Here is a 22363-nt window from a genome sequence, read left to right on the forward strand (position 1 = left end):
GTCTTTCATTTGTGAAATGACAATAGAGATATGTACCAAGTAGGTATTTTCTCCTGTTTTTTGCCATTTATGACGCGTAAAACAGAGGGAAATATAATCATCCTTATTTATAAACGATTTTAATTTCTCCTGGTGAATAGTATTGATGAAATCTTCACGGGTTCTTAGACAGATTAATTCTGTCTTATAAGCCGACGTTTCGAGAGACGACTTGTCTCCCACCTTCAAGGCTGTGTTACACTTTGAAAGTCCAATTTCACACTCGTGATATGCAAATAACTAATAAATAATAATATTTTCAAGGGTAAAATATAGGGATGGCTGGATTAATCACAGAGAAAATAACATGTGGATATATAAGAGTAGAAGTTACAATAGAATTTATATGAAATTAGAATTTATATGAATTTATATTTATATATTTAATGAAAGAGTGTGAAATTGGATTTTCAAAGAGTAAGACGGCCTTGAAGATAGGAGGCAAGTCGTCTCTCGAAATGTAGGCGAAGCGGCAGAATTAATCTGGCTGAGAACCCGAGAAGAATTCATCCATCCTTATTTACATCGAAAATAAACCTAACACACATAATTGACAGGCGTTAAAGCTTAGCAATGTACTCTTCATTTAGATCCTGATAGACCAGACAACGATAATCGATGAGAGAGAAAATGAGAGGAGATACTAGATGCTCGCGAGTGTGAGGAGGAGTATATTGTGTCAATTGTGGATAATTCGAAAGAAAATATTAAATGATAGATTTCAATTTTCAGCACCGACGTTCGAAATCACTAAATGAAACATGGAACATACTTTCTAGAGATATTATTTCACCCTCCGCTTCAGTCTATTCATATTCCACTGAAGTGTTCTAAAACGAAATAATTTGATGAGGGCGCGGTAACGATTGTTATTATTATTAAATAAACAATTATCGTGGCTATTTGCTCGATTTATCACCTTAAAAAAAGCCGAAATCCTAATCAAATTCATAATTTCAAGATAAAATAGTTAAAATATAGTACTTCTTCACTTTAATAGCGAATGAAATAAATACGGAGCAGCGTGGAATAATATTTCACCCGAGGGATGAGAATAATGAAGATAGCTAACACAAGGAAGTTTTCTTCAGGCAAAGAACTCAGCGTAACCTCAGAGTAAGGATTGGGGTAGAGGGCGCTTTCAGGCTGCGCAGTAGCAGATTCTGTGGTCAACATGGTTACCACGTGATCGTGGGAAGAAGTGCGGGAAGTGTGGGATGTTAGTGCGGGATCTTGACTACATGCGCAGTAGCCAAAGCGCACTATCCCCCATCCTTACTCTGAGAGCGTAACTAGCCAAAATTCTTCCACACTAACCCGAAACCTTATTTTCTCGAATTTAATTTCTACCAAATGTATTCTCGAGGAAGAATGAAAATCGAGGAAATCATGATAGTTAAGTGTACTGCATCAAAAGTGTATTTGAAACGTCTTTTCTTTCCTGTGTCTGAGAAAATCACCCGGTTTAGAATATGTCCTGGTGGAAAGAAACTCTTTCATCCATTAACTGTATCACTTCAACGACACAAAATATCTTTAAATAATCATAAAAATGTTTACCTCCTTTGACGCTGCAATTGAGGCCAACAGTGAATTCATCGATATCTATCATAATCCTAAAGGTGATGGATCAGCAACCTACTACCTGTTTGTTCAACTACGAATTACATATCCATGTGGGGTACAAATATGATTTACTCATGAATAAATGACTCATGCTCTAAACTTTTACTGCACAGTCTTTCAATAAGTAAAAAGTTTAATAGTTAAAAGGATAAAAATAATGAACGGGTATTCCTTACGCTGGTCGAGTCCCCACCAATCTATTACTTGATTTTTTCACTGGAAAAATATCTAATCTAGTGAGGTGTTCCTATTTTTGAAAAATGAAAAAATCTATTGTATTAAGATTAATCCTTCCGTAATTCCTTTTTTCTTCAGCTCATAAAATACAGCGAAAATCGCTAAAATTTTTGAGTGAACTAAATTGGGTAATAATAATAAGTAACTACCTTAGGTATAATGAAAATCATTGCCATTCTGTGGAATTTTTAGTTGAGAGCGTGATAATTGTAAAATTATTCTAGCTGTAACTGTTGAAATTCAATCCATGAATGCATTATGCCCATTCAATCTGAATCATTCAGTATGAATGACTTATAAATTTCTGCGCTGAAATATATCATTTAATGGTAATTTTCATTATTCTAACAGGCATACCCGAGCTCAACGTCCCTTCACTGGAACCGCTGAGAATACCGCAGATCAAGTTCAGCTCCGGTCCTCAAGCTGCGAAATTCGACGCAACGCTTTCAAAAATAACAGTTCACGGTCCTGGAAATTTCATAATCCGGGAGCTCAGGTAAGAGTGGTGATAGCAGTTCTGCTTTTGAACGCGAGAGAGCCTCAGTGTAACGCGAGCTCAGAGGCCTCTATTAAACGTCGCTACAAACACTACGACGGCAAATCCAGCCTATCTCCCTCTAACGAAGCAGGTTTGTACCTGTGTTAACCGGGCGGTTTGAAAACTAATAAAAGATGATATTAAAGATGATCAACTCATATAGAACTATTTAGAAATGAAAGTATAATGTTTATCTCTAAAAGTAAGTGACTACATGAAAATACGTCAATTGTATGCTTAATGATAATCATGACATTTTATTATCTCAATAATGATGGAATAAGCCACAAACAAATTAGAGATTAGCGCATTTTTAACATGGTCAGATGCCAAAAGATCGTGTACCTAGAGAACTATGAATTAAGGTGAAAATGGAATAGTTGATTTACCAGCTTTGTGAAACTACTGGGTTCAATTTATTTTTATAAATAATTACTAAATATGGATCATATTACACGTGAAAATGATAATCATTCAAAAGTAAGATTAATCTATTGAATATAAAGCAAAACCATCAATACATTCTATGTCTAGTGCTTAAAATATCAACAGCCATATTGGCAGATTTTTGTTTGATTATATATAATTAAAAGGAAAGAAAAATAAGGAATAAAAAGTATTTCAATGAGGTTCTTGGAGGCCATTTTGGAGAAAATTCTACTGTAATCCTACACCAATTCATTTAAACACATTAATCCTTATTTATTGTGGCTTCATTTTAATTATTACCCATCCCACAATTGATACATTGAGGTAATACCTGCTTTTTAAGGAGTATTTTTTAAATATTTATTCTGAAAATATCAGTATTTTAAATCCTTTAAAAGAGCGCTTTGCAATATAAAGTCAAGAATACGAATGAGCTGCGTAGCCGTTTTATGACTGAATGGTCAACCGATTGATTCCGTCAATATTCGTTTGAAGAAAAGGTCTTTTCCAGCATGAGAAATTATAACCATGCTTAACTGGAGCAGAGAAAGGGAAAACACTTCATCTTTAATTGCAATTCTTCAGCTAAAATAATAGTTATCAATATAATACCATGCATATATTCATCATTCCCAATTTTATATTTTTTTTTATATTCTATCGATGAGTTCGTATTAACACAGCACAAAAAAAGAAAAAATATATGTATATATACAGGAGTGTGAAGATTTTATCTAGCTGACAGAAAATGATTTCCATAAAATGGCCTTTCACGAATAAATATACTTATAATGTTCAAATGATTGTTATTTATACCTTCCTTTCGAGTCAAAAGCTTTACCTAAATCCTTTTCAACCATATACAATGCAATGTGTTGCTGAAAAGGCATTTTAACGATCAGTGGATTAACCAAGGAGAACCCCGCTTTGGGGGGGTGGGATAGCCGGGGGTGGCGACGGGGGTGAGGGGGAAGGGGTCAACGGCAAATTTTTGAAAAATGGCATGCCTGGAAATACAATTTATATCATTTTGGCACTAAAGATTCAACTTTAAGCAGATTCAGTTACTGCATTTAAAACTAGACAATAGCTGTAAATATTTTTTTTCTCTGAGGCTTTGGGGAGGATTAGTAACGACATTGCTACTGATAATGATTTTAAAAAGTTTTACTTCAGTTTTTCATATTAATATTTATTTCTATGATCAACGCATCGCCCTTAATAATTGTATCATATGAAATTGGCTTCATAAATAATAGTGATGAGCATACTGCGGGAGAGCGGGAGCAAAAGATGAAAATGTAAATTAATTATAATTAAATAAGGGAGTACTCATTCCATGAAAATTGAAGTTCAAGCGGCCATTACTCACTCTACAGATATAGTCGAAGTTCCGAAGTAACTTTCCTTGTTCTAGTCAGCTTAACGCATGTTTGCGATAGATTAAATTCTGTATATTTATTGCCAGAATTATATTTCCGTTTCACTGATGACATTCTAGACACTTTCAGTATTTTTATAATCTCGCCATCACATCAAAAGCGTTTTTCGGCAGCTATTCATTCGATCAAGATTGAAAAGACAAAACCCCGTATTACGTATTCGGATGTTTTTTCGATTGGAATTTCTAAAATTATACTCAATATAGGGGTGTCAATTTTGGCCTCAGATATGATTACTTTTCAGCTTCCTTGAGCGTCCTTTTACATATATACACCCTGAGCATTAGTGGCGTAACAATGGGGGAATAATGGGGAGAAAACCACCCCAGAGCCTTACAAAGATAAAGAAATATTCGTATCACAGCAATCCTCTTCCGAGTTATATAAATTAAATATTTAAGTTTTAGTTTGACCTCAATAATTTATTCAAACCAGTCATTTGTTAGCATAACGAGTAAATTCTTACATTTCTTCAATTAATACGCACAGGTGTCGCTCTGCCCGGTTTTATTACTCGGTGTGGTATGTTATTCAATAGGATCCCAATATGATACCCGCCCTACACCCCGTCATTAGGTCACGCCTAGCATCACTACGTAATGAACGTCATGCATGTTATTAACGATTCCAATTGTTCTCTCCCCTCGGTGCTTCCACCTGGTGGACCGACGCAAAAACAAAGGGCGGACCTGACGCGGAACGTGTTCGACTTCAAGCTGCTGCTGCCGCATTTGCACTTCGAAGGTGAATACAAATTGGATGTCAACATCCTCCTGTTGCCCATCCGTGGAAATGGAAAGATCAGCGGGAACTTCAGTAAGTGAACATGAAAGATTTCATCCATATACCAATTTATTGATACGCAATTGATTTGCCATTATTTTCTTAACTTGTTCTTGGAGTATAGACTGCTACTTTTTTATGCATTAAAAGTATAGATACCGCCAACAATTCGGTAATTAATTTTTAAATTTTCGAATTTTATTTTTTTATTAGTTTTTAAGATAATAAAAAAATTAAGAAATATACTCCACAAGAACAAGTCTACAAATATGACAAGAGATCAATCAGAAAATTCATTCTATTATTTTTTAATAAATTATGTGAATTAAATGGCGAAAAAATTTTTCAGAGTAAGAGAATGATATTTAAGTAAAATTTAAACGATAAAGTTACCTGGATAAAAAAAAAGAAATCTGTGATCGAGCTTCTACAATTTGCAAGTATTCTTCCAATTTTTCATGGCCAACAATAACAATGAAATTAGAAAGCAATTGCGATCTACGCCTTCAAAGCATGAAGCTCGGAATATGGGTACACCAAACTATTTTTCTGACATTTTGGTAATTTAATTAAATTATTGCCAAGTGTCAATTGTTAATACACAGCGCTGAGAAGCAAGGGCGTCTGGGGGGGGGGGGCAAGGCATGGGCGATCAAGTTTTTAGCATGGTAACATTGGTAACAAGTAACATTTTAGCATGGAAAAGGTGAATAAAACCAGTATTTTCAGAAAATTATAATAGCGCTTTATTAGTTTTTAAAATTAAATGCTTGAAAATAATATTTAAGTTACATGTCTTTGCTAATATTATCTTTCGAGGGTTTAAAGAAAATTTGTTGAAAAATTTTATTTCGATCCAGTCCTGATTTTCCTTAGAGGCGATTTGCGATTTTTGCGACTGGGGGGGGGCAGCTAGTAGGAAAAGCCCAGTCTATAATATTAATGGAGGTAATAAAACATAGTGCAAATCATTTTCAAAATTGAGGGGCTCATTTATATGACATAATTTATGAAATCATCGCTTTTGTTTTTCGAAACACTCCCAAATAAAATAAACTTCAACTCTGAGGTAGGCCAAAATGTTTCATATCATCCTGGCATTTAAACGAAATCCGTCACTATCAATTTTTTACAACAAAAAATTCCATCCCCATATCTGCCAATTCAAAAAACTGTAGTTTTAGCCTGAAATTGGTTCTCTCCGTTGGCAAAATAATTTTTTTGGTACATTAATTAGAGATGATTTTTCTATTACAAGAAGACTGTTGCGGTTGAAGATAGACCTTACTGTGAAGATGAGTAATTGCCGTTTTGCAGTGGACGAATCTAAACATAAAAAGCATTTTAACTTAAACTGAATCAAAAATACTTTTGGGACTTTACCTGAATTTAATTTATAAATTTATCAATGAAAGCTTCCGGAAATGACCCCCAGCTGCACACGAAAAAACAGTAATTCGCAACCATTTCCATACTATTTTATAAAAATATATAATAAGCATCATTCCTCTTTAACAATGACGTCAGCTGGATGAATTCGCATTCGATGCCAACAATTATTCAACGCGGGAACCATTGCTAACTTGCAAAGGTGTTTGAGCCATTTCACAAAATTTCTATAATATTCAGCACGAGGTCGTATCGCACAAAAGAATAAACTGTGATATTTTCCGAAGGTATGACCTCAACTCTTCGACCTGAATCCGCGATAAAGGCCAACGACAAACGACTTATCGGTCACCTCAGAGAAGGTGGTGCACCACGAAAAGCAGTGACCAGAATTTGGGCGGGGCGAGCGAATGAATCATCTAGCGACAGGCGCATATTTATTTGCGTCTTCAATGAATCAGAGAACCTAGACACCTTATCTAGACACCTAAAATATAAACCACTATTTTTAAATCTCTTTTTCGAATCGCGTTTTCCATATATTCTTATAACTATTTTAAGGAAATGTTGACCAAGATCTATGCAAACAATTTACCTCCATGCTAAGCAACTAGCAAAAGTAAATACCATACAAATGCTCATTATTTTTTCGTATAGTATTTCATTCCAGGAGTTTTTTATAATAAATGAGATAACAAAAATAGATTCAATAGTGAATGGTATATGATTAGTAGTCTTTCAATAAACTAAAAGACTTTAAAAGTGAGAATTTAAACCTGAACTAAACGGCGGGGATTCTTTTTCAGCAAGCAACATTCCATACCAATGTCTGAAAAAAAAAGTCAGTTTTAGCCTCACGTAGGTTTCCTCTTTTTTCTAATAGAATCTTTCAGCCACTTTTAATATAGCTGACACTTTTACTGCAAAATAAGACAGTTCGACTATCCAACAAACATGTGTTTGTATTTATCGTCTCTTGAATTTGTGCCACAAGAAAACTGTAGTCGCATTGCAAACGGAAATGCTATCTTCAAGCAACGTGAATGGGTAATTAAAATATTATTTACCACTGGTCTTAGAACAGTAAATCTTCCACTTGATTCAGACTAAATCAGTAGATAATGCCATTTGATCTAGTTTATTTCCTTGAATTTTCCAATATCGTTCGTTAAATAATTCAATCATGCTAATGGATGACGTATTCATGATTAAATGGTGCGGCACATTTTGGCCGAAAACACTTAAAATAAAATACAATAAAGGACCAGCCTAAAGCTATAAAAGGCCTTTTTGGTTTTGGCGTAGAAATTAAAGTTACAAAACGGTAGCATTATTGTAAACTTACTTAATGGAAGATAATTACATGAAAGAAAGCTATGATTTCAACATAATTTTTAATTAAAATACTTTTAAAAGTTTCATTTGTGGCGCTCAGGGGATCAGTATCCGAAGAGTCCTCAATGACACCGTAGTTACAAACGCCGTATAAATCACCAAAATTTTCCAATGGCAGCGCTCGATTTAATATTAGTAGCAAGACAAATGAAATGATTGGAGGTCTATCGGACTCCGCAAGACGTTGAACTCACCATCCTCCGAGTCGCTACAAAAAATCACTTGTTGTTAGTGTCACTACTTACGCACTGTAGTGCACAATGTAATAGTGCAATTTGCATCGCACGTTAAATATAGTATTCACATCTATAATATTAAAAGAAAACTGGTGAATATGACCTTAGGAAAATTAACCACGGAGTACATAGTAAAATCGTAAGGAGTGCAAACACGATTTTTTTATATTTACGCAAAAAAAATCTAGAATATACTTCCTAAAAATAATTTACCCCTCTATTTCATATGATGTGGCCGCAAATCAAGAGTATAATCCTATATTCCAAGTATCATAGCTCATTCTTACATAGTTAAAAATCCTGCCCAAGAAGACTTGACGATCCTTCCTATAGAGATACGTAAATTTTATGGAGAATACATTTTTTAAGGACGCGTCAATTCCTCTCGACTATTCGTGTAAGATCCTTTTACGTGATGTAGGGCTTCATTGAAATTTACGCAGTCATCTTGAAATTTCCCGTATATATAAAGTAGTCCCAAGTAAAAATTTACCTCTAATTCAAAAGATATAAAAAAATTATTGAGGAAAAAATTACAAATTTTGAACGCAGACAACTATTGAAAACAGGCCAGTCTTAATAACCAGGACATTGCAAAATGATAGCGTAAAAACAAAGAATAAACACAAAACTAGTATATGCTATAGTACAACTATATTCAATAAAACTCTCTTCCCACCACTGACTAACCGATTCACACAAATGTTTGGGGTACAACAAGAAATGGCAAAGTAGAGGCAACCCATTCCATTACATCACCGCTCCAGTGGCGCAATTGGTTAGCGCACGGTACTTATAAGACAGTGGTCGTGAGCTATGCCGGGGTTGTGAGTTCGAGCCTCACCTGGAGCAATTTTTTTTCGTCAAGAACTGCAACGGGTGTCGAGTAAGCTTAACGCAAATGTTAAACGAATTAGACTGGGAGCCTAAAATCGAAGCTAAAATCGAACCATTCTAAAATCGTCGGAAACCCTAAGACAAGATCTCAGAAACTAAATTTTCTATATATTTTTCCAGCTTCCTTCACCTTTTTGGGGTCGAAAATCGATGGAAATGAGGAATTCGAACTGTGCGGAGAAGCTTATTATTGGCATTTAAGTCAAACAGCGAGGGAAATCGAGTACATAACATGTAAACTAAGTATAAACACAATGTCATAAACAAGTACTCCCAACACAAAATATCGAGAAGGATGGACCTTCGTTAGAGCAATGTGATCGATCAAATCTGTTTTGTTTTGTTTACAACGTTCAAAACGTAACGCGGTTTCCTGACGAAGGACTATTTGCGTCCCAATTCTGAGAATGAGACAAGGTCGAGGTCACCCTCACGACTTGGCGCTGCAGAAACCGCTCGTCCCATGCGTGTGAGTCAGTAGAGACCGTGAGAGCTCATTTAGCGTAAGTTAATAATTGTTCGCATTAACATAATGAAGGGTACCTAGCATGGAAATGTGTCTAACGATACGACTATCCTTGTGAGACTCAAAGACGTCCTAGAAGTGTTCTCAAATATTCATATATCCAGCTGATGAAGTAGCCGTCAGAAAATGATATTCAAAAACTGAAAACACTCCCTCAGAGATGAAGGCCACCTCGAAAGGGGAGAATACATCACTGTCGAGGCTTCATTGTTCAAAATTCACCTCTTTGGGTCATAAATATACTTCTCGTTATCTGTGAAAACTTCAGAGAGGAAGAATTATTCAATTAGATTTGAATTTATCTCGGAATCCACAAAATATATTCCGAATGGACTATAACTATCACATATGAATAAAGATATCCTCCTTTCAATAAGTAAAAATGTCCATATATGCATAAAATTCGGGATAGCAGTTGATTAAACTCCATGAGACAAATAAATTTATGTATATATATAACAGTGGTCAGTATTACAACCCTACCAATAATTATGCTTTAATAGGTGATGTATGAATAAAGTGCGGGATAGCCTTAGATAAAACTCCACAAGACAAATAAATTTACATATATATCGCATAGGTCAATATTATAACCCTTCCAAGGGTTATACCCTAAACAAAGACATTCTCACAATGGTTTTAGGAATTCTAATGTGTAACTTTTTTGGAATTATGTGTCACGATCACGAATAGCTTCACGTCTTACGTGACTAATAATAATTCTTCTTTCCGAAAACTTCCCAATAGCCCAGTATGCAGCGGACGTCCACATGCCCGGGAAGAAGATTAAGAAGGACGGTGAGGAGTATTTGGAACTGGAGAAGATGCAAATGAAAATTAATGTGGGCAAGACGGAAATCAGCTTGTCAAACCTGTTCGACGGAGACCCCATTCTTGGTAAGTATCTTGAATCATTCCCGGCAGCAAAATAGGACAAAATAAATGGAAAGAAAGTAAATTAGCATCAGTATACCGAAACTGAAATTTAAACATTAACTGAATAGAATTCTTGTTGCTATACGTCCTATTTTCTGAAGATTTTATCTTACCAAAATAATCTTTGCTGAGCCTGTTTTCAAGTTATTATAATCGAGCAAATTATTACTAAGTTACACGTGATCCAATTTTTTCAACCATCTGCCTACACTACCGTAAGATACGTTCTAATACGATCCTATTATGAAGATACGTTTGCATAACTTTTAAATTATTAGGCGTTCAAGATATGTAGGAAATCAAAATAATAAGAATCTGTTCTAGCATTCAAAGTAGTTGCATAAAAAACTAATGATACATTATTGGGATGTGTAGAGTTATGCCACAAGAATTGTTCGTCCAACGATGAGCCATGCAAAGAACTGGATGAAGATATAAACAACTCCTCTAACACTGATTCACCAGGCGAAATCGGCTCTCATCACCATGGTAACCTCGGTTACCTATGATGATGAAAGTTTGTCTACCTACACTGGGGCCAAACGAACGTTTTGAGTTCCTAATCAGGGGTCAATATGAGGGAGGGGGCTCGGGTCCCCCCGAAATGAATATCTATCGTCACTACCATTTAAAATGCATTCGTGAGAAAATTCTGTTGGTGATGTTTTTTCGGGCTTTCCCCGCGTTTGTTGCTCGACGTTTCGTGGCAATTGCTGGTCACTTTTTCTTTGGGAATAAGAATATTTTTTCCGTGGGAAGGTATTTATAAGGATTCATGGAGGGAAGGAGGTTGAAAGGGAAGTGTAACGTCGTCTCCATGATGTTTGGGTAATTAATTTTGCACTGATGTTTAAATTGTTTTTTTTATGCATATTTATATTTATTTCAAAATGATGTTTTGGAGTTGAGGGAGCTATGGTGATGAGGAGTAAACAGAGGATTATCAGAGAGAGAGCCATTTTGAATGGAGGGGATGAAATAAAGCGCTTAAGAGTATAAGTGATTATTATTGTCTCAGAAGAAAAAGGTTGCAACATCATTTGAGTTGTCATTTAATTTTTGTAAAAAAAATTTTTAATGGCAACTCTTTTACCACCTCCCCTTTCAACCTCCTTAACTAGAAGAATTTGGTGCTTTCCCGGCGAATGCTGTTGATGAAATCTTCACGGGAAATCAGCCGGGTAATGATGGTCATTGCTGCCAACGTTTCGATGGCCTTCTCTGCCATCGTCTAAGCCTGATTCGCACTGATGGCCTTCTCTGCCATTCGCCCTGAAGACGATGGCAGAGAAGGCCATCGAAACGTTGGCAGTAATGACCATCATTACCCGGCTATTTTCCTGTGAAGATTTCATCAACTCCTTAACTACATAAACCCCTATAAATACCCACCATGGAAAAACCATCCTTATTTCCTAAAGCCTGAATCACACGGTCATTATTTCCCTCACTCTTTCCATCACTCCGTTCGTCACTTTCGACGTTCTCAGAGCTATTCGTTCATGTTTGCCTATTTCGTTCTTACAAGGAGGTTTTAAACATCTGGAGGGGGCACCACTGGTTTCGAGCGTGGAGCAAAGTGTGGCTGGAATGGGGGTGCTTGGGTAGGACAAGCCATGCCCACTTTGACAATCCCATAAGGGTCAATGCTTACTATTTGGTGAAAATTTTGGTCATAACTCGTCAATACATTAAAATAACCTATGTCACCCACAATGTAAACCTTTTTTTCTTACTTCATTGGCAGGCTTCGCGAATTAATGACTCAAACATCTTTTCCCAGGGAAAAATTTGTATCAGTCACAACGGTTACGTTCTACAACCAGCTCAGCTGAAAATAAAATTTTACGAGAGTACGCTAGCCATTTACCTGCACTTATACCGGTGTTTAAATTTATTACAGCCAACGGAAATCTAACAATTAGTGTAATAATGTATATTTTTAGACTATCCCCACCAACAAAGTGGCTAACAGACATAGAGCTAATACATTAATAGTAGGATCGCGAATGATTAGAAAAATTCGATGACAATCACCGGCGAAATACTAATGATTATGGTATCATTTTTCACTGAATGTAGTTCATTTTCAGAACAAAACTTAGCCACCTCAAAATATCAGTCGGAGACCAAAAATTGTCAAATCAAAATGGCGGAAGTTTTACCACGCTAAAAAACCGAAAACAGCGCCACCAGATATTTACAACCTCCTCGCGTTCTTACGATTGTCGAACGTTGCGCTGCAATCGCTCTACTCGGCCATTAAGTTCTGATTGGCTGATATGAGGTTGAAGTGACGGTTTCAGAGACGGAAAAAGCGACGTGCCAGGTGATGAAAAAAGATATGGGAATCATCTTGAATACAGTAATCGGTAAATACGATCATTTCCAAGTGAAATGAGCACGCGAAAATTACGAAAAAAAAATGATCGTGTGATTCACCCTAAAGAAAAAGTGACCAAAAACGGCCTTGTAACGTCGAAAAAAAGGGCAAGTATTACGTGGAGTACACCCGAAAAAACATCACCAACAGCTCGAGAGAGCTTCAACCAAGAAAAATGAGAAAATCCCTTCTTCTTCCAACTATAGGCCCAGCCACGAACCGCATCATCAACGAGAACTCCAAGATATTCCTGGAGGAGATCAGTCCAGTTCTGGAGGACACACTGGCCGACCTGTTCACGGCCATCGCCAACAGAATCACCCTCACCTTCACCTACAAGGAGCTCTTCCCCGAGAAGTGAACCGGTCGCCTCCCTCCAACCCTTGAACTGACAGACTGACAAGACACGTGGATGGACAGAAGTGGTGACGTCAGAGAGGGAAAGATGGCGCGCAGCGCAACGAAAGAAACTGCACCCAGGGACTTACACCGAGCATGCACTCACAGACCACTTCATCAGCACTAAACTACTCTTTAGAGCGTTCGGCATAAGATAAGGTTGACGTCACACTTTCTTTAAGAAAATCATCAATGTTAAACTCAAGTGTACCATTAAGGTTAGGTAAACTTAGGTTTAAGAGAAAACTTTGCTCACAGTCGGTAAGAACAAAGGTAAGCAACTGTGAATGACGGAATGGGGCAATTTAAATCTTCCAAGTACTAAATGTCATTCCAAAGACTGAAATCCAGCGAACTCTTGCCACGCATAAGCCGATTAAAGCCGAGAGAATTTTTAGTTATTACTATTTCGTGTTTGTTCCACATACGAGATTTCCAACAGAAATTATTGACATCAGAGGTGAACCCCATACGGTCAGAACAAAAACCAAAGTTTATTGCTTACACGAAAATCTAAAATGTTCCTAGGAAAGTTTTCGGACCGACAGAAAACAGCGGAAAATAATTGGAAAAGTTATAATGCATGAAAACCAAAATCATGGTAGTAATCACTGCATGGTAAAAGCGTTCAATAGTAATGGATCAGATAAAATTAACTGAATTAACCAAAGGGAAATGTATACTTGATATCATATCTCTTCATCTATTATGTATATTATTGAGTCAAGACACACGACTTGATGATGCCAAAGCTGTCCAAACTACATATTAAGCATTACTCTGCATAAAAGAGCAATTTCATTTACTAGGGCTTTCCCTATCAATACGTCAGGTTCCGTTGCTTGAAAGAATTCTTTGGCGCTTTGAATAGAAATTCATGATTAGATTTTGGTCATGTCAGCACAAATGTGCCTCCATTCAAGAAATAATTGTTCGTCTGCAAAAATCATTCGGCCTCAAACACGTGGAACATTTCAAACGTTAAAAAAATATTCAGTGGCTGCACTTTTACTGAGGATCTATCGCCTGTCATTTGTTTTTTGAATTTATGAGCTATATTTTTTAATGCCGTAGAAAAATTACAAACGTTTATGACGGCACCAGTCTATACGTAGAATACCTTAAGATGAAATTCAGAATATAATTTTAGTTTCGATAAAAACTGATATCAATAATGACGGTTGATTTTTTAAAAAATATGACAGACAAAAATGATATGAATATAACTTAGCCACCTCACCACAATTTGCAGTGCGTTGGAAAAGAATTACATTATTTCAAGTAAAATGTATTGAAATGGCATTTGAAAAATATTCCACTAGAATTGAAGAAAAATGCTTGTTATAAATACATTCATAAAGTAATCTCCATACTTCGCTGCCTGACACTGCTTCCTAATATCGAAAGAACTCACTATTTTAAAAATGTAAGTTAAATCAAATTTTCCCCCGCTAAAATAAAGTATTTGCTTTTTAACGCATATTCATTGCGAATTATCCAATATTAGGGAGAAAATAAGATATATCCTCTGTCCTAGAAAGACAACGATGGCAAAAAACAGAATGATTTTCTTCGCGCGGCTTCAGTAAGCAGAAGGAATAAATAAGCACCGATAATTCATTAATACCGACCCTACTGTTCATTTTTCAACGCTGTTTCGGTACCTCAATATGCCATGAAAGAACATAAAAACATTCTGCATTCATTTTCAAGCACTAGTGAAATCCTCCGCAAAAATTTATTTCCTTATGACTTCACCATCACGATTGTGAGTGAGACTATAATATCTGATGGCAACTTGATGTTTGCCGTTTCTTATTAAGAAACAGAAAAGCCAAATCCTTATATTTAGCTCATTCTAGCGATACGGTATCAAGCTGCTCCCTCAGAAATTGGAGGATGATAAATCCACCGCTGTAACCACAATTTTTCTTCGAAGATTTTGTTGAAGAAGAGCAGCACAGTGCGACAAATATCGCATAAAGCACCGCACATTTGACGCCACAAAGATCTGTTTCCGTCCAAACACATTGATCGAGTACTATGGCCCTATACAGAGTTATCATAAAAGAATGGTGCCATTATGGTTTCATTGCAAACAAAATTGCCTACAGTTAATGTTATTTATTAATCGAATTTTTCATTTCAAACCGTTGTTATACATATTTAGTAAATTTCAAAAATCGTCAACATGAGAGAAACCCATTCTGTCAAACGAAAGTCGCCAAAGAGACTACGGCTTAACGTCCCGTCCGACAGACCGAGTGCTGCTCTTGGATTACCCTCCTCAAGGCACTCAAATAGGGATAGAGCAGCCTCTGAAAAAATCTCTGCCACCCAATCCCTCCTAACATACTATAAATTAATGAAACCATTCTTTTACGATAATCCTGTGTTCCCGTAATTGTCCTCAATGTCAGAATTTTATCACTGTCACTGACACAGTATCGCTTACACGAGCAAAACCAAAACTTCCATCTCTTCACTAGAGAGAAAACATCACATATTTCCTCAAATTAGCGTTGACCCCAAATAGATGAGCTAATACCAAAAAAAACTAAATTAAGAACGTAGGTTTACCTCGAGAAGAATTATGTGACAAAATCATCAGACCTTGGCTGTGTCGCTCAAAGAGTATCAAAACACGGTTGTGATCTATAGCGTATTTTTGGAATTGTATATCCGATGTTAATGAGAGCACAGTTATTTTCCTTCTGCACGCGAGTGCTATCAAGTGGCACCCTCAGAAAGAGGAGGTTAAATATTCCACCGCTGCAACCCAGTGCAGCAACACAGTGCGACAAATATCGCATATAGCACCGCACTTTTGTGTATCTACTCATTTTCGCCTATTTATTGCCATCACTAACGACAGAGAATGCGTCATTTCGCGATGGCTTGCCGATGATGAAGACACCGTCACATAAGGTGTCAAAAAGACTTAATTCATCGCGATAGCCATCAAGGGCACCAATTAAATAAGAAATTGCGCATTCATGCACTCAACTTTTTGTGTTTATATCTAATTTCACCAAGACATGTATGGATTGTAAGATTAGTTGGGCAGAAATTCAATTTTTTAAATAGATGTCAAAAACATATTTTTTTCGGTTATACGGTCTGTTTCACTAACAGATTTGTTTTTCGTCTCATCCCTTACATAATTTTGGAAATTTATGTTATTCTGCTCAACCACTTACTCCAGAAATTATATCATGGTATTTCTTTTTGTATGGAGTTATTTTGTAATAAAAGTTTTTGCACCAATAGTAGCAATAATCATTTACCCCTTTTAGTTAAACAGCTTGAAGATTGGAATAAAACTGCATGCATTTAAATCGGCTTCAAGGTGGTAACGAATACTTACGATGGTGAACAACCATGACACTACTAGTTGCAAAGATTTTTGGCACACTATTTTTGTAAAATATTTAACACGTGTAACATTAAATCATTCTAATCGTGAAGTGTCAACATTTTGAAAGAACGTGACTTATCGATACATCTATTTCGTGTTCTTCACCTGTAAGGGCAAATCCATTACATTTTTACGACGAATCTTCAACTGATGTGACGTGTTTTTGTAATGAAAACAGGAAAACGTCTGCCGCACAGAATTCATGAAGAAGTATTAGAAGGTAACCAGCAAAAACATGATATTTTGTGAAGAGGAACTCTTATTTTTACATGAATACCAATGGAGGATTTCCCACATTTTCTTATAGCAAAAAAGATCGTCAATTATTCAGCAGAAGCTTGTACGATATGAAGATATCATCAGATGGCCAATATTACACAGCATTCTCTGCCTTATACCGAATTAATAATGAGTCATGAATACAGTAATGCACAACATTCAACTAAATAAAAATCTACACTAGCTCACTAAGTTCATCCGAAAAAATTCACATATCGACGCCCGGAAATGGATATAAACTTGATCACGATAAATTAATTATACCACATGCTTTGTGAGATAACAGGCGCCATTTACGGATAAAAATGCTTTATGTATCTAAATATACGAAGATAAATAACGAAAAAAATTATTTAATATGCTTTAAATGTTAATACCATCATTAGGCGTAGCATACACCCGAATATTCACTTTAAAAAATGGTTCCAAGTGGAAATGACGTTGAAACAACCAGACTCCTAACTGATTATCGGTGCTTTTGAGCCCTCATCAGCTAAAGGTGCCCGTGAGCCCATTTCCTCCCTTAAACCAGCCAGTTTACGATAAAACATTTGCGCATATGTTTGCGTCTTCGGAACTGTGTTTTTTTTTTTGTGTGAATAAGTACATTTTGGGCATTGTTTGAACGATTTGGATAGCATATAAGGTACATTAATAAATGGTATTCAATATCATTTCTTATAATTTAATATCGTTACTGCATCGTTATTTTGAAATTCATTTTTTTTCCCTTTTTTACACCAAATTGTAATTTTTTATTTTATTAATTTTTACCTTTTTTGTTTTTAAATATAATTCATGATAATTCCATTATTATTTTTTCTCTTTTTGCCATAATTTAAGAATTGCAAACCTTAGAAAAGAAGGAGTTAAAGACATAGGATAGTGTCATAGAACAGTAATTATATGAGGCAGTGTATATATTATTTGGATCCTTGGATCGTAATCCCAAATGCCTGAAAGAAGTGTGTTATTGGTCCCATTCATCCAGGACTTAATATGAATGTTATGAGTTCTCGTATTTAGTTAAGTGACCTGGTTACTGTTTCGCTAATCGTCGCCAACGACCCCAAAGAGGTCGTGCCCCTATACAGGAATTTCTTTACAAGGATTGTATAAGGAAAAATTATAGCGTCGATATGGCTCCAAATAATTAGAATTGGAAAAAAATTATATACGAGATCATAATAGCTCAGTTATAGCTCACATAAGAATAGCTTAAAAGAGGATAATAGAAAATTCTCTCTTCCATGTGCATGAAGGTATCACCGACGATAAACAATAAAATTGACATTAATTCCACTGGGCAATTTCATTACAACGACACTGGCATTACGAACTCTCAGTGTCAATAAGTCTCAAGATTAGAGAGTAACACCCAATCAAGGTATTAATATGGCCATGATATATTGCTCTCTAGTATGCCAAGCTATCTTTTGCGGTTGAATTTGAGCCTTTTTTAATAAATCAGTTCTCATTAGTTATATGGGCCATGAGAAAGTGAATATTTTATACAGTAAAATGATTTCACACATTCCCAAAAAGAAATTCAAAGTTTCCTCCACACTAATAAATTTTACCTGCCACCACTAACGGAAAAAACAAGCATTCCTATAAACTTTCCTATAAACTTATGTGTGCTAAAAGGCCAAACATTCATTTGCAAAGATAAAAATCTTTCACTTTCGCCACGTCGCAATTCAAGTCGAGAATGCTGCACCTTTTAAATAATACGAACAAAGTGAAAATTTTGCCTGATTAATAAGGAATGGTACTTGCAGGAGGCGACCGACAGCTGAGATCGTTTGCAACAATAGGGAGACGTAGGGAAGGAGGAGTGGGGAGAATCCTCGCTTTTTAATTAGCCTATTCCTTATGAAAGACGCCAAAGGGACGACTTATTAAACGTCCCATCCAACGGACGGAGAAATGATCCTGAGGTGCCCCCATAAAAACGCCACTAAACCAGTAAAACCATAATAAACCTCTGCCACTGCCGGGATTTGATCTCCGACCCACGGGATGAGAAGCCTATCACTGTACCCACCTAATCCCCCGAGAATATTACACCAACCAAGAATATTACAATTGGATACTTAAAGACAGCCCACCGGCAACATTAAGCATTTGTTGCTTCAAAGTGGATCTAATGTTTCATATTATAAAGTAAATATATGAATGAGAACTGAACATGAAAATTATTTATGCAAGAGCTAAATTTTTCTGGCAGATCTGAGAAAATTTTGACAAAGAGCCAGAAAAAATTGCGACAAATTCACGAAGTGCAAGAATTTTAATAAATGGGTCGAAAAATATACAGTCCTCGTTTATCAATTAAAAATTAAGCATACTAAAAACAAATTATAACGAGAATTTGAAAAATTGCCGTTTTGATTGGCAAAAGAATCGATAAACTAATAAGACAAGTCAAGGCAGACAGAGAAGAAGACCACACAATAATGAACAAAAGGAAATGACAACTGGTCAAGGAGATGCATAAAATAGGTGAAATGCATCCGATGTATATGATGAGCAAGAAGGAAAAATCCTATTAAACTAAAATCGCTATCTTTTATCTCCTGGGATTGTTTACCATTCTGGCTCGCGATCCACAGCATCTTACTTTGCAGTCAGGAGAGGATGTCCTTCAGCGGAAGAAGTTAGCAATGGCCTTGCTAGTGGTGGCATCCATTCCGGCAAGTAGACAATCCTTTGTATGTTTCTGTAAGTTGGTAAGTAAATATTAATGAGTACGAAATGAAAATGCATTACATGTACGTGCACAATGGGAAAAATCAAACGGTAATGACTTTTTACATTGAAAGGGCTTGTTGCCAACCTCAAAAGTTTCGAGACGAAGAATCATGGTGGGAAATAAATTATAATCACCGAATGCATCCCTGTAAACACCAGAATTCATGTCGGATCAATGCTAGCATAATAGCAATAGCTCAGTAATGAAACCCAGTAAGTAACGTAAAATCATAGCACGACAAAATATTACATAATTCTGAAATTTTCAAAATAGTTTTTTAAAACGGGTTCGGAGGCTTCCGCAGTGAATAAATAGATAAATGTTTTCCTGATTCTCGCCCCGTTGACTCATGTTAGCGGACGAGAGTTTCGGGCACATTCCAGCTCTCGTCTTTGGGTAGTAATAATCTCCATAGCTTCGAGTACTAATATATAAAGCTAGCCATGGCGCACTAATTTTGCTCGTTTTGGATCCAACTACTGGAATAGCCGTTTGAGAAAATCACCGGAAGAACTTCAACAGGGAGGAAGGCTATCCTTTCGCTTCATCTTTCAAATGGCTCTTCCAAAAATTTCTGCGTACGTGTCTGCCTAGAGGTGCATATAAAGCAGGCTCCCATTTGATATGTCTAGATCTCTAAGGGCACACTTAATTTAGAAATGCCCATTACCCTTACTTCCCCATTCACTGAAAATTTCAATTTATTACAACTGACGATGGAGCCTTCTCATATAACTGTCAACATTGTTGCTCGCAGTTTGGAATGAAAAACATAAACTGCGTTAGTTAAGTATAAACATTAATTGGGAACCAGGAGTGAAAAGGGTTTAAAATATTTAAAAGAATGTGGTCATTCACTCGGACCCGAAACTGCAATTAATAAGATAATTCGGTAGATGGATGGGAAAGATAATTCATGTCGGAAAACAATTCTTCCTCATTCCGCCAGTTTTTCACAACTTTAAAATTAAAAAAAACGAACGAATTTGCCGCCCTTTTTCCGTGAGCAGGTGACGCTATTACATTTCGGGTTCATTGATTCGTTCAGGGAGACCTCAGAAAAGAATCGCTCAAAAGAGTGTACATTGCGACGAACCACTTGAGACAGATGCGCTCGGCGAGAGGCAGTGACGTCATGAACTTATCCCGTCATGAAAGGGCCCGTCGCTTTTTGCCGCAAATATTTCGAGAAGTGGGAATGGGTCGAAAAATATGGGTCTGTTCATTTTTCAAACTCTTTAAAAAAAAGCTATTGCAATTGGACTGTACTGTAGCGCTTTATGGTGCGGCAACGTGGACACTTAGGATGGAGGACGAGAGGAGACTGGAGGCGATGGAGATGTGGGTATGGAGAAGAATGGAGAGGGTGAAATGGACGGAGAGAAGGAGGAACGACGAAGTGGAGGACATGGTGGGTGAAGAGAGGCAGCTTTTATATGAGAAACGGAGAAGACAGAAGGTTTGAATGGAGCTTGTTCTTACCGGAGAGGGGAAGTTGAAAACAACGTTAGAGGGTAAAATGTTGGGTAAAAGATGGAGAGGAAGGAAGAGAATAGGATTTTTCGATAGAATGAAAGGGAGTTGGCCTTATTGTGAATTGAGGAGGGAAGTACATGATGGAAGGAGAGGCTGTCGGAATGCCTCTAAGTACTCCACGGAAACCTCCCTTAATAGGTAGAATACTTTAATTAATAAAAAAAATTGCAATCGAAAATGATTTAAAAAAATGGTGAACGCACTTCCGTCGATAAAATAGGCATATAGACGAGAAGAGCTATCTTTCGTCGGGAAAGTACTCCCAAGATGCATCTAAATACGGGCGACTGAACTGAAAGTTGCTAGATGGGATTCCAACTATGGCTTCGCGACTCGGCAAGTAATTTACATCACTCAAAGTCCCGAATGTTGTAACACCTTACGCACATCGCATTCGGAAGAACGAAACCGCACCGCGGGCGTCCGGATTCTGCTTAATTTGCCGGTAATAGTTGCAAGTCTTCCCATTCAATCAAGAGGTTACGATACAAAATGGTATTCTAGAACACCGAGAACAGGAGAGAAAGGACATCCGGATCGGAAGTCCCGGGAAATCGACTTCCTAGACCGGACCGGAAGAAGATGCCATTAGACATGCGGAATACAAGATGCTACTTCCTACAATACTTAAGGGATATACGAGATCTTAGATCGTTTCTCATTCGAAATAGAAAGGATGACTCAATTATTTTTCTGGCGTTTCGTCCGCTTTATAAGGTTTTTATAACATCCCGCCGGAAAAGTGGCCAATTGATAGCTGGTGACATAACCACGAAAGTAAGGAAGTATCTACCAATGAAAATTGAATCATTTGGGTACGGTCAAAACTTCTAACTTGGAATATGGCAAATCACATCCATCCATTCAATAGATTGGTGCACCTTAGCTTTTTATTGCAGTGCATTGCCTTATTTTTAATTTTCCACAGTGAGCAATTTTTAGATAGTTGACGCTAAATATAAGTGTTTTGAACAGTTTTATCAAGCAAAAATCACTCTAATACTGCAATTATCACAAAATATCGGTACCTATTTATGTTTAGCTATCAATTCCGTGAGGAATACTTTTGCCAGATTCTTTACATACCACATTATTTCGGACGCTTTTTTATCTTGGA

At 36.6% G+C, this 22363-nt stretch overlaps 1 protein-coding gene and 1 non-coding gene across 3 annotated transcripts in view; both read left to right on the forward strand.

Annotated features, from left to right (window-relative positions):
* Positions 1 to 16527, forward strand: part of LOC124161094 (protein takeout-like) — a 50827-nt gene extending 34300 nt beyond the window's left edge. For both annotated transcript variants that reach the window (XM_046537288.1, XM_046537287.1), the window contains exons 4-7: positions 2254 to 2401; positions 4997 to 5130; positions 10288 to 10437; positions 13066 to 16527. In XM_046537288.1, the coding sequence (XP_046393244.1) occupies positions 2254 to 2401; positions 4997 to 5130; positions 10288 to 10437; positions 13066 to 13220 (587 nt within the window). In that variant the 3' untranslated portion in view covers positions 13221 to 16527. The remainder of the gene's footprint in view (positions 1 to 2253; positions 2402 to 4996; positions 5131 to 10287; positions 10438 to 13065) is intronic.
* On the forward strand, positions 8878 to 8969 carry Trnai-uau. The gene is given in 2 exon segments: positions 8878 to 8915; positions 8934 to 8969. It is a non-coding gene; the product is annotated as a tRNA-Ile (tRNA).
* Positions 16528 to 22363: the final 5836 nt, after the last annotated feature.

The sequence above is a fragment of the Ischnura elegans genome, chromosome 6, assembly GCF_921293095.1.
Source record: "Ischnura elegans chromosome 6, ioIscEleg1.1, whole genome shotgun sequence".
NCBI lineage: Eukaryota > Metazoa > Arthropoda > Insecta > Odonata > Coenagrionidae > Ischnura > Ischnura elegans.